We start from the raw sequence: 13,457 nt of genomic DNA on the forward strand, positions 1-13,457 counted from the left end.
GCAGGCATTGGACCAAGAAAGAAGGCTCAAGGCAAGATAAAAGAGCAGCTAAAGGTAGTTTCAGGAACAGACCGGACCCTTAAAGAGAAAACCTCCTCTTCTGTCAGTTATCCAGCATGCGTGCTCTTGGGGTTTTGCTCCTGCTGTTGTGTGCAGCGGTGTGTGTGGTCCAGGTGAGAGCAGAGGTAAAGGCGGTGAAGCTGTGTGGACGAGAGTTCCTGAGAGCTGTTGTTTACACATGCGGAGGTTCCCGTTGGAGGAGATTCTTCAGTGACTCAGACATGGACGGTGAGACAACTCTTTTTTTCTCAAAACAGACACAGACTTAGTGGTTGGTGATGAAATAAAATCTAACATTTTAGTTTGGTTTAGACATACAGTGCACAGTGAAGTAACGCAGAAAAAACCTTAAAATGTTTATCTTCTGTGTAAATGCTGCCTTAAATAGCTTCACTAATGTTGAAGTATGCTGTAAAACAATAACCGTTTGTATGAACACGGGAATAGGTTTTCTGGCAGTAAGCATTCATTCTGTACACGTTGATCATTATGGGATGCTTTTCTCTTGGGCTTTCAGTGTTAAAGATAGGTGCCAGAATCTGCAGTCCTCCATCATTGCAAGCATGTATTCAAGCATTTATCTGAAGTTATTTTAGGATAAAGCTGTTTGAGTGACACAGATTTAGTTTAATTTAGAACTTCTGAAGTTATTAATTTCATTCATAGCTTTTCAGGTTATGAATTTTACTCTGATTCTACTTCATGTACTGTATACTGTAAAAAGGATCCTAATAATAATCTTATATGTTGAAAGAGGCCTCTCGGGTCTTTAAAAGTAACCAATAATATCCTAAAATCAATGCTAAAAAAGGTAGTCATTAGTAAGGAGGATTTAAAATGTATAACCTACTATTAATTCCAAGGTTGGAGAGCAGTGGGTGTGCAGGCAGACAGGTGCCCCAGCGCCGAGACATTGTCTGCTGTTTTACCTTATTAGTGTTGAGGATCCCACAAATCATGATTAATTACACACAGTGTGTTCCCCGGCAGCAGCCTCTAACTCTCTCCCTTACTGCCTGTCACACACAAACCCAGTTAGCCTATCAGTCGTGCTGATTAAAAAGAGTAAAGTGACACTGGAGAAGACAAATAGCATCGAGCTAATCTGTGCAGTCAGTTAGAGTTTCCTTATTCATTGGGAACACAGACCTTAATTACTAAAGACTGATCTGAAAACAGTCTGACATCTATCATTCTGTTGGAAACAAGTGTGGTATTCGGAAAACTGACATGTGCAGAGGATAGGTGTGTGTGAACCTTGTTATCAGACTGCATTTCAACAATGTGTGTCACGTCAAGCTGTTTCTTTAATAATTGTTGCGTTTTGTATTTTCAGGTTTGCCCACAGGGGAGCAGAGCAGTTTGGAGAGGCTGACCAAAACCAGCCCGGGCTCTGAGTTCACCAAAAGGGATATGAACAACGTTCTTACCAGCGTGTGCTGCCAGGTGGGCTGCAGGAAGAGCGACCTCACCTTCCTCTGCTGAGGCCAACCCGCCTCCCCTCTTTCTCTCCAAAGGACTCTGCTCTTTAACATCTCACCTTAGAAAAAAAAACAAAATCTGAATCAAAGTACTGATGTTTAAAACAACATGATCACTGTATTGTATGTACACTAATGCTTATAGTAACATTTGTTTTCTCAATACTTTAGATAGGTGCTCTGAGATATTGCTCTAACTTTTAAGGTTTGTTAATGTGGAGCACATCTGTTAACATGTCTCTGAACCTGAGCTGGAAGATATGTGCAACCATAAAAACATATATTCATTACAATATAAATGATTCTATGAGAATGAGGAAACTATGTAAAGGTTAATGCACTCAGGGACTATATTACTTCCCCCTCAGAGAGGACAGATATTAAGTCTGGGTTGGTGTCCCGTATGTCAACACAGGGTTCCAGGATTATAAAATGTCCATCTCTGCTTTAAATGTATTGTAAGTAAACTTGCACTGTATTCTATCATTTTCGCTTGTTGGTCAAATAAATGTTATTGCATGCTTACATTTTCCTCTTTTTAAAACTGCAGTTTTGAGTACTAGATACAACGAGTCAATATTATGTGACAACGCTTAAAAATGGCAATGCTTACATAGCAGTGATAAACCGGAATAATGTCTACCATTTTCAGCATCCTATGTCAGCATGCTTACATTTTAGTACATCTACCACACAAAGGCTGATGTGAATGACAGTAGTTTTGTGGGTATCTGGTCCTAAACCAAAGGATTGGACAAATATCAATCAAGGAAAACATCATGCATGTACCAAAGACTGTGGGAATCCATCCACAGATTAATGATACATGAAACAACTTTAAACCACATTGTGGCATTAGATTACCAGAGATGCTGTGATGCATCAAATTCCTTGGAACTACATGTCAGATGAACATTTGTGCTAATTTTGACAGATATTTTGTGTAATTAGTGAACATTTTCACTTGCTTGTCAAGCCAAATACACAACCAGGGGAATACTTAAGTCGGCTGGATTCATCATTTGGGACCATGAATTTCTAGACACACTTTGCAATCCAAACACAAGTTGTTGTGATATTTTAGTCCGGACTAAAGTTAGAAAGTCAAATTAAATACTGGTTTGTATCTATCAGAGGAAAAACTAAAATAATACAAAAGCTCAGACGTCCAGTTATAACTTTTATTGGTTTTGGAAAGAAGCAAACTAAGTTTCTCAGTTGATCTTAGCATTGTTATGTACTGTACAAACAGCTTGCACATGTGTTGAGGTTAACGGTACAGAACCAAAAAGCATTCTGGCTTATAGCACACATAAACACACTCCCTGCTCTCTTCTCAACATTAATACAGGTAACCGACACTCAGCACAACACGTCATTTCAGTACTATCTATCATTATAGATGCCCCACCTTTCACTGCATGCTAGGCATGCAACAATGAATAACTGCTGGAAAAATTCACCACAGAGATGAAGAACTGGAAAAGACTGTTGAATTTTTAACTATATTAATAGATCTGGCAACTAACAGACAGAGTGAGTTTAGTACCTGTCTTTCAAGTTGAAAGACAGGTTACCTGTAATAGTGGAAATTTAAAACAAATGAATCATGGGGGATGTGCGGTGGGTCTCTGTAGATAATGCTGTAGTGACTGTTGCACTGATGCTTTGAAATACACACAGATAGTTACAGCTTCCTGTCAGGCATATGGATCCATCCAGTTCATTAGAGGAAGGACTGACATGGCTGAGAGAAAAATGTTACCAACCCAATGTGGGAGCTAAATGGCACCAATCACATTCAACTTGCATTGATTGACTAAAATGCAACCAGAGAAAAATCTGAAGAATACACAGTACTATTTTAGACCGAGTCCAAACAGGAATAAAACATCACATATCAACTGCACAGCCCAAAGGTGATGTTTTTATTGGCTAAAAAACTACATATATTTTAAAACTATGTCTGATTAAAGTATCATTTTAAAGGAATATTGACATGTTGCTTATAGTCCTTTTTTCTAAATTCAGCCTAACATGCTTCTATGATGGCTCTGGAAGGACCATGATTGGTTGCATTTAGCAGGATGCCGACACACAGTACAGTACGGAGATCTTCGGCTACACTTCACACACACTTTTTGTTCTTCGTGTTGAGTATCAGAGCATTCAGGAAGTTCAACATCATCAACACAGTGTTTATTACACATTAAACAATATAATATTTTTTCATTTTTATCCGTTTTAAAAATATTCAGCTTATTCTCCTTAACAGGACTGACTGTCCGGGGTACACACACATAAAATACAAAAAAAGCATTTTGGTCAACTTAACCTCGCACCACAACCTCATTCAACTCATGTCATCTCACAGAGACCATTACGAATATGCAAAATAAAGCCATGGATTTAAGCGCTGGTTGGATGATCGGGGTTTTGCTCATGATATAATCAGGAGTTTGGGTATCACTGAGGTGAATGGAAACAGGTGTGAACTGGAGTCAAAGATAAGGAATAATTGAATAGGTACATGTGGGAACTGTTGCATTTATACAAAACCATTTTCTGATGAAGTTGGTGCAACACTAACACAAACGAGCTGGTCCCAGTTAACAAATCCTGTTCCAGTAGTGGTACCACAGTCCCCAAACCTCATCACTGCTGCAGAGGAAAAAACATTGCTTTTGTTATTATTGTCTTGACCATACTAAAAGGAAAAGTTCAACATTTTGGGAAATATTAGAATGTTAAATGAAGCCGGAGCCACAAGTCGATTAGATTAGCTTGGCTTAGCATAAAGACTGGACACAGGGAGAAAGAGTTAGCCAGGCTCTGTCAAAGGTAACCCAGAGTCTAAAGAGTTAGCTTGAGCTAAATGCTAACTCTCTCTTTCACACAGTTACAATGCTAAACTGGTGTCCCCTTTTTAGTTTAGCATGTTAACATGCTAACATTAGAAAAGGTGCCCACATTACAAAGTACAGCTGAGGCTGATGGAAATGCTATTAGCTTTGACGTAATTTAAACCAAAATATTGGACCAGTAATATTTAACCTGATCGAGGGCACTGCAGGAAAAGTTAAGAAATGTCCAAAGTCAACATTTTTAACATGTTTACCCGTTAAACCCGTTAAATCCTTTCGTTATGCTAAGAGTAACGTCATGTAGCTCCAGCCTTATGTTGGACAAACAAACATAAGTGGTATTGATCATCTCTTATAACTCTCAAAAAAGAAAGCAAATATTGCCCCAAATATCAAATGAACAGTCTAAAGGGTGGACCTCGCTACTGGGATAACTAACTCTACATTAACACTGCTTTCACAAAGCATAACACAGCATCCAGGAAGATATTTATCTTTTTCTTTAAATTACCCCCCCTCACCCATATATAGCTCAAATCTTCTGTTGCACTTGATTAAAAAAATTATATCTGAAATCAATTTCAAAAATTATACCTTATACTGTACACAGGTTACCCAACTACACAGATAACAAAAAAAGATAAAGTTCAAATATTTATACCTTTAAAGGTTCTGAGTCGTGTGATACCATTCAACTTCTATTCTTATACAGAATCACATGTTTTATACAACAAATCATCGTCATCAATAAATAAAAATAGAATGCTGTCATGTACTCTGGAGGCTATCACTGCTGCCCTGGGAACAACAGAAAGGCTATCTGACAATACGAGGAAAACACCAAACGCCCTTTAAGATATATATTATTGATTTAAAATGACACTTTGTACACATCTTTTTTTCTGACGGAAAAACTGATTTTTCTTATTTTGCAACCAGTAAATTGATTGATCATTGCAGCTGCCTAACTAACTAAAAGCGTCTCCACGTCTGCGTAAATAAAATTAACAGTTTGATTGACTGATCAGTGCATTTATATATATAAAAAAAAAAGGATGAGATCCAAAGTCATGTGACCCTGTAGTACCAGTAGGTGATGCATTAACAATCTAGTTTTGTTTTAGTAGATACTTGATTCCATTACAAGCACTGGCAAAAACATTTGTATCATCTAATTGCTCGGGACAACCTGTCCAAATGCACCCGCAATTGCATTTACTTGCCGGCCAAATGGCTGCGGTCAGTGCGAGACAGTGAGGACAACTGTCTCAGGCGTTCATCTCAGACTCTGACAGGAGGATTATTTAAATAGTGGCCTTTTCTACTTATAAATGAAGGTGTATAACTTTCTTCCTATTGTCTTGGGCCCTGCTTCAGCCTAGACTTGTCTACCTCTGGTGGTATCACTGTGTTAGAGGCAGAGGTCTGTCTCTGACTGCAAAGATCTTATTCAAGGGTATTTTTAAGAGCCAAATCTTCCTGGACTCTGGACAACAAACAGCTTGTCACCCAGAGTTCAAATCTGGCTGAAACTCTTCTGTCAGGCAGCTGCAGTGAAACTTAAAAACAACACCACCACCACACATTGACCGCAGGAGGATGGAGACAGAGGCACAGACGTCAGAGGGAGGAAGAACCCAGGTGTCTCACTGCAGCAATACAGATGTTATGAAATGAATACAAACACAATAATTACATGACCTAAAACAGTTTCCACGATGCTATATGCAAGTTATACAATACTGCTGGGTAGGCTGCGGTTTGTCATGTGGGTTTAGTATAGGTCAACGGAAAGTCTGTCGTCTGGTGTCGGTCTGTCCTCTGTCCTCGGAGTCAACCTCAGTCCACTTCCATTGTTTTGTTCAACAGTGCTGTTGCCAGGAGCATGGGTTAGTTGTCTGCAAGGTATTTTCCTGAAACGCAGAAATGTTGATTTTATATATTAGAGTCTTAGTGGATCTTTCACAAAAAATGTGTAACTGCAGAGAAGAGCTGCAACTATAAATACATAGTACAAAAAATCAATTGATAAAAAAAATGTGAATTGGAAACTAGAATTTATTCCAAATTGGCAAAACATTATTAGTTTTTCCACTCAAGAAGGAAGAATTCCTACTTCACCAGATTTCCAAGAGCCTCACTTGAAAATATCAAAACATTTACTTGCAAAAGATATTAACAAAATAAGACGTGTTATCTTCCCTTAAGAAAGTATCTTATACTTAAATTAGCAATTTAACAGAGAAAATACAATTTTTAAATAACGTCTTAATATAAGTAAAACATGAACAACAAATCATTTTAATACTTGTAACTGATGAAAAGTCTGACTAAGATTTTTAATTTCATATTAATATTTGGCACAAACAACAGCATTTCCAAGCGTATATCATAAGAATAATTGATGAATATGATAAGCTTTAAAACTTCGGTGTAAATAAAGTTGATCGAATAGATGAGCTGACACTAATGACAATAATAAATATTGTTTGCTTTGGAAAACCTTTTGAGCTCAAAAGCTGTACTGACCTGCGGCAAACCTCTTCTTGATGAGAGAGAAGCGGTATCCTGGCCCGGCTAGCTCAATGTCGCAGCCCGACAGGATGCTGCCCTCGCTGGTGAACTGCACCGCCAGCGGAGCTGGTTTACTGGGGCCCTCCGTTAGCTGAAAGCGCGCCAACAACGATCCCACACCTGAGGGAAGAGCGCCAAAAAGCCGAAAATAGTAAATCCGGCAGTTTGGTGAAGTTGTTGTAGCACCATCTTTAGACACAAGGGGGCATTGTTTACTTTTGGCAGAGCTGAGAACCACATTGGGTTCTCTTCCAAAGGAGTATCATGAACTACACTTTTTTCCTGCAACCTGCTTAGCTGCACCAATGACTCTTAATACAGGTTCAAGTTAAAGAGTTTAAAACAACTTAAATTTACACAAGCCTTTTCCCAGGGCTTTTTATTTCTGTATTTCTTTGTTTAAACACACAGTGCTACCTCCAAATACTGATTTAATCCTTTCTGTGCTGATGCAATCTGCATTCCTGGACTCTCATCTCATGTAAAAAGATTCTCTCTCTATCAATATAACTAAATGGTAAATGTGTCACTCTGTACGTACCTCCGTTTTCAGATTTCTGTGAGATTTCAGGAATTTTCCAAAGGATTCTTTTCAGCTCTGCGTTCCTGTCAAGGTTACAAGAGGACAGAAGAAACGCATTTATGGTTTATGATTCATTTATGTTCAAACCATTTTAAAGTTGACTTCTCATAGCAAAACTAAACCTGGTGTAATTATTTCTGTAATTATAAATATATACAGTTTACTATCTTATGCTGTAATATATGCGGTACTAAACACCACACTAAGGTTTAGGGTGTACCATGCAGCAGGAGGTAAGACAGCCTGTAGTTTTGACACCCCTCCATCGACAGGGACCAGGAACTGGACGTTGTTTAGGGCCATGGGCGTCGTCATGGTCTCCTTGTTGTATTTGTAGTCTATCCTCAGGTCAGTGCTGGTGGGCTCACACCTCCAGCTCACCGCTAGATTCAGAGGGATCGACTGCAGCCCCTCCGTCGATACCTGCACACGGAAAAGAAACATTTAGGGATACTAACAAAATGTCCATTTAAGCACCAACACAAACACTTTGTATCTTTAAGCTTTGTGATATAGGTAGTGAAGATATAGGGTTACATCACCTGATACTTGAGCATGTCCACATTATAGTATGTCGCCTGAGGCTTCTGCTCTGCCACCTTCTTTAAATGGGATATCAGGTTTGGCATGTTCACCCAGAAGTCCTTGGCATCAGCCTTGGCTTGAGTGGTGGTGTCGCTGGTGGGGAGGCAAAAAGAGAATTACAATCAAAACACAGTTTATAATATCTCATGATTTGTTAAAAATGAGAAATGAGCTTTCTATACATGTATAAAATTCATGTGGCGGGGGGTTTAAATTAAATGTGAAGTAATGACTTGGAAGTATGACTTTGGTCAGCATTTCTTTTTCCACAATTAACCACAAGAGGGCGTTATTTACAATGATTTTACATAGACTATTTAGCATTTAAAGTAAAGTACTATAAAAGTGATCTTGCTGAAAGAGAAACAAATATTATAAAAACAAGATTCTAGGAAAGTAATTTTTTTAAGGAATCAAATGTAGCAGCAATAATTATTCCCCTTTGAGGCCAAAGATTGCTACCCTTTAAATGGTGTTGTTTAGTTAGCTTGTAGATGTTTAATCAGTGTGAATTGTAATGTTTGGGAGGAGTTTTTCTGAAAATAGTAACTTCACAATTTATGCCAAAGATGATAGACAAAACAAAACAACCCGATCTCTGTCCAGAGGAGTTAACTCACGATGACTCAATGTGCCGTCATCATAAGTGTCAGAAATGATCTTTCGTTTACTCATCCCAGTCAACAACGTCAACAACAACAACAACAACTCGTCCATATGAGACCAGGAATATTTTACCAGCCAACTCATTATTTGAAGTTGTCACATTACATGTGACATGCTCTTTGAGCTGTTATGATCTTAGGGTGAACTGAATATTAGAGTGAGTATTTGATTTGGTTAAATTATATTATGACAAATGAAAACATTAGTGGGAATTCCCAAGCATTCATTCTTCAACCTCACATGTGAGGAGGATGCATTAAGAGTTGTTTTTACTTATTCACTGCCTCGGGCTAAAAACTGCATTTATTGTTTGTTTCTGAGAGTGAGGTGGTGAGTTCACAGCGGGGTCTTTACCAGCAGAGGAGTTGGGGGTTAGGCAGCACATGCTCCAGTCGGCTGAAGTTGGTTATGCTGAAGGTTAGCACGGCGGGGGACGGGTTATTTGCAAAATGCCGCGTGATTCCTGCTGGAAACGACAAAACCATCTCACCTATGATCTTCACAACACACCTGAGGGGCAGACGAAGACAAGGTTTGTGTTAAAGAGAAAAAGACAGAAGCTCATATGCAGTAAACAAAACAAGTTTGAGTCCACATTTGTATCACAGCCTGTAGAAAAACTATTTACATTTTTTTATTTCTTTTTATTCTTCTCAGCTTCTCAACTAGCCTCAGAGTGATTCAAACAGAAAACCCGAGCATGCAGTCTAAAAAAATGCCTTTATATCTGTTTACATCTAAAGCATTGTAACTGTACACATACTTTTTAGAAATATGGAAGGAAAAAAAAGGAAGGCAATTAATTATGGTTTTACCAACTCCAGCATCATCATTCACTGCATAAGCAGAATTAACAAGCTCTTTTCACAACAGCCACACACAAAAAAGGCAGGGAAATGGCGATCTAGGTCAGAGAATCCCACTGTCATAACAAATGTCAGGCTAGTCTGTAAATATGAGCAGCTATTTGTTAACCTACTTGCTGGGGTCAGCTCCTTTAAAGAAGGCGTTGACTGTCTCTGTGAACGCAGCAGCAACAGGAAGAGTGTCCTGAGCCCCCATGGTGAGAGGACTGGGCCCTCTAGAGCAGCCTGGAGGCAACACACATCCATGCACACACATGTTAAAATAGTCTGATAAAGGCAAGACACACATTCAACCATTTTTCATAATTAGCAATCCAATTAACTGAATGTGTTACCATTTACTGTCCTTATCTGGTTGTTAAAGCTGAAGAGCTACATGAAACGTCAATGTAAATTAGCTTCATCACATAAAAATGTATGAATAAAATACATAACAGCCAACAGGGGTCAACAGATTAAGAATAGATACATGTTCCAACTCCCAAACCAGGACTCTACACTCTTCCTAACCAACAGTGTGCAGATGAAATGCAGAACAAAACACAGTTTGTGCAAACTACCGGGATGAAATGACACCTTCAAAGAGTTTGAAATGAGAACAAAAGTTTGGGTTAGTAAGGTGGCATAAAAACAGCAGGATATGAATGAAGAGGATAGCCATTTTCTCTCTGCTCTTTGACTGTGAAGTTCTAGAGAAATTACGTCAAATAAATCCCTCAAAGTTATGATTATTTAAACAGTATGTTTCACACTGACTTTTAGTCGAGTAAGCTCAGGTAGAAGGTAGATGAGAAAGGGAAGACAGAAGCAGACAGATAGAGACAGAGAGAGATTTGCATGCTTTTTCCAGACATGCTGTTAAAGCTAAATTATTCTGACAAGATCAAAGAAGGTCAGAGAGCCCGAAGCTCAGACCAACAACCAAACGACCAAAAGGACAAAAGTGACAACAGAGAAATTAGTAAAGAACAGGAAGAACGATGATTTTTCAGGGAATGAGAGGCAGTCAGTGCAGAGTAAAAAATGAGAATGTCAGGAAAAGAAGTAAGATTGCAAGTTGCATAATGAGAGAGGGCTCAGACAAGAGTTAGCATGGCGCTGGCTAGGGTTCATGAAGGTATTGCAAAGGATGAAGAGGAAGGAGAGGGAAGGGAGGAAGGAAGGGAAGAAAGGGGCAGGGCAGGGGGCAAAGCTTGCACAAATGAGCCTCAGAAGAGTGTGTGCTGCCCTGGTGCAGAGAAAACTTACCTTCAAAGGTTAAATAAAACTTCCCTCTGTCAAACCATACAAGGGATGGCTGGTCATTCTCTGTGTGGGGTGGAGGGGTGGAGGAAGGAGGGGGGAAGTGGGGTTTTGGAGGAGGAGGAGGGTGGAGGTAGAGGGATGAAAGGGCGGATTGGGGGTGAGAGGGGGGAAAGGAGAGAAGGACAGTAGCGTGAGTTTTTACATGGTAGGTCTATCACGTGTCACAGTGGAGTGAAACGTGGAGGTGGAGGCCAGGAACAACGACGAGGGGCAGAGACAGAGTGACAACACGGGAGGTGTTTTTCTGTGGGTGCATGCGTGAGGGTCGGGTGCTGGAAGCTGGCAGAGTTACGACTCGTTATGAAATACAGTAAGCCTATATAAGAGAGGAAGTCAAGGCTGTCGAAGGGGGAGGGGCAGCCAGAAGTGACAGTTTGGAGGTTGCAGGTTTCAGGGGCAGCAGCATTATCTCTCTGTGTAGCGACATGATTAAATGGTTATTCTACAACAATTCGTCCTCTGGGAAAGACTCGAGAGGCAACACTTTCTTCAGATTGTTCATATTGGGTTCATATATTTAGGCTTGTCTGTCTGTGTCTTATGGTGCTCACATATACCTCCAGCCCTCCTCTTTTCAAGATTATGAAACAAATGGTAAGCAGACTGTTGTGTATAAAAACACCCTGCAGGGGGAAGCCATGAGACTGAGACCAGAGAGCAGGGAAAGAGAGGATCTGTGGTGCACAGCGAGAGATGCTGCGTCCCAATTTTAGGGGCTGTATCCTCCAGGGGACACGACTACAAATGTGAAGTCTGGCCTCCCGGAAACCAAAACTAGCTTCAGTTACCAGATCAGATACCGATACATTGCCCAGTATTATCCCACTGCTGAGTTTTGGTAACTATGTGTCTGCCGGCAAAGATGAGAAAGTTGAATTTTGGAGAGTTTAATAGTCATGTCTATAATACCAGAGGCTTAACATTATCATATTTGGTGGAATATTACCAATGTGAGTCATTGCAAAAAAAAGTGCAATTTTACAAACCGCAGAACTAAATGACTTTTTGACACTCAAACCTATTTCTCTTTTGTTTTTTAAAAGAAAGCTGATGTTTATACTTTGGTATATTGTTTTAACATCAGTCTGACAATTTGATCTAAAGCCTTCTTCACTTTATTAAACTACAAGACAAGCATGACTTTTCATAATCTGCATGAAACTATTCAGGGCCACAGGCAAAACGTATTGGATAAAAAATAACAAACTGGTCTTACTGGTGTATTTAACACCATTGCAATGATTCAGATGAAAGAGTGCTCTGCAAATAAATGGCTTTTACAGCATTATAATATTTAAACTTGGGAATAATTGCAAATATTGACCTAAAAAGTCCAGAGGTAAAGTCAGACTAGTTCACAAATTTAGATTTGACATTGTTAACTTTTCAATGTAATACATATTGATAAAATTCAGATTGGAGGATCCAGACACTGAACTGGGATTCAACTGCATTGTGATGGAACGATAACCAGGGATTGTGTACAAATACCGCACTTTTCCCCCAAATAATTAAAACTAAAAAACCAGGACTCTTCTAAAGTTCAATGTGAGCCTTTACCTCATCGAGTAGGCTTGTTCTAGTCCATACTATTGTTTTCACGCAGGGTCCCAGCAGCGAAGGTGAGTTGTGGACTAACAGGGTTGTTAGGTGATGAGAGCAGTGTGGTGCCTCATGAAGAAGACAAAAGGGCAGGTGTTCAGATGGAGAGGGCGGGGTTTTCGAGTTCTGTTTTTCTTTGGCTTGAGAGAGCGTGAGTGACAGGTGTGACAGGTGGGCGTCAGGGGTCGACTGTGGGAGTGCACCGAGGCTTTAGTGCTGGTGAAGATTGGGTTGAACTTGAGGCTGTGTCGTGCTACTCCAGCGGTAGAGAGGATGGCATGAATACCAAACAGCTGCTGCCTGTCTAATTCGACCTAATTCTCATGCCAGACTTCAAACGGCTCTGAGAGCAGCAGCTCTGATCTGACAGTGTGTGTAAGAGTGAGTTTGAGTGTGTGTGTAAGAGAGAGAAAAACAGACAATATGGATCTCAAGGGCCCACCTATAAAGGAGCTCTTCAGACATTCTCACTGAACACCCAAACACTCAAACGCACTCCTGTGGTGCAGACTGAGAGTGAAGGTATGTGGAAGGGTCTGCGATGCACTCTTCAGACACACACACTAACACACTCTCACAATGTGTCACCACCACACACAAGGTTGCCATAGTGACATGGCGAGACAGCCACTGCTGCACAGTCATAAAACAGAGAGAAAAAGTCTCACGAGGGGCAGATGGGCAAGGGGGAACACACTCAAACTTTTTCATAAAAAGAAAAACAAAAGTTATGCAACAGATGCAGCTTTTTGTGTCCCAAAAGCTTTCATTTTTTGGCAGGCATCATCATGAACTAACAAAAGAGATGCAAGTGAGAATGAGAAAGAGAGAGAGGTTACTACTAAATGATTGGCAAATGTGTGGAAGGGGA

General features: G+C 39.9%; 2 protein-coding genes across 4 annotated transcripts in view; one reads left to right on the forward strand and one right to left on the reverse strand.

Annotated features, from left to right (window-relative positions):
* Positions 1-2,066, forward strand: insl5a (insulin-like 5a). The gene is made up of 2 exons (XM_063891209.1): positions 1-288; positions 1,397-2,066. Exons 1-2 carry the CDS (start codon positions 117-119, stop codon positions 1,543-1,545), a joined length of 321 nt encoding a protein of 106 aa, XP_063747279.1. The 5' UTR covers positions 1-116; the 3' UTR covers positions 1,546-2,066.
* Positions 2,067-2,708: 642 nt separating this feature from the next.
* The window catches only part of sgip1a (SH3GL interacting endocytic adaptor 1a), a 68,472-nt gene continuing 57,723 nt past the window's right edge, over positions 2,709-13,457 (reverse strand). For all 3 annotated transcript variants that reach the window (XM_063891206.1, XM_063891208.1, XM_063891207.1), the window contains 8 exons: positions 10,928-10,987; positions 9,793-9,904; positions 9,168-9,323; positions 8,105-8,240; positions 7,783-7,985; positions 7,521-7,585; positions 6,935-7,099; positions 2,709-6,318 (listed from right to left, as the gene is read on the reverse strand). In XM_063891206.1, coding sequence (XP_063747276.1) covers positions 6,296-6,318; positions 6,935-7,099; positions 7,521-7,585; positions 7,783-7,985; positions 8,105-8,240; positions 9,168-9,323; positions 9,793-9,904; positions 10,928-10,987 — 920 coding nt within the window. In that variant the 3' untranslated portion in view covers positions 2,709-6,295. The remainder of the gene's footprint in view (positions 6,319-6,934; positions 7,100-7,520; positions 7,586-7,782; positions 7,986-8,104; positions 8,241-9,167; positions 9,324-9,792; positions 9,905-10,927; positions 10,988-13,457) is intronic.

Source organism: Eleginops maclovinus, chromosome 9 (assembly GCF_036324505.1).
Source record: "Eleginops maclovinus isolate JMC-PN-2008 ecotype Puerto Natales chromosome 9, JC_Emac_rtc_rv5, whole genome shotgun sequence".
Lineage (NCBI taxonomy): Eukaryota > Metazoa > Chordata > Actinopteri > Perciformes > Eleginopidae > Eleginops > Eleginops maclovinus.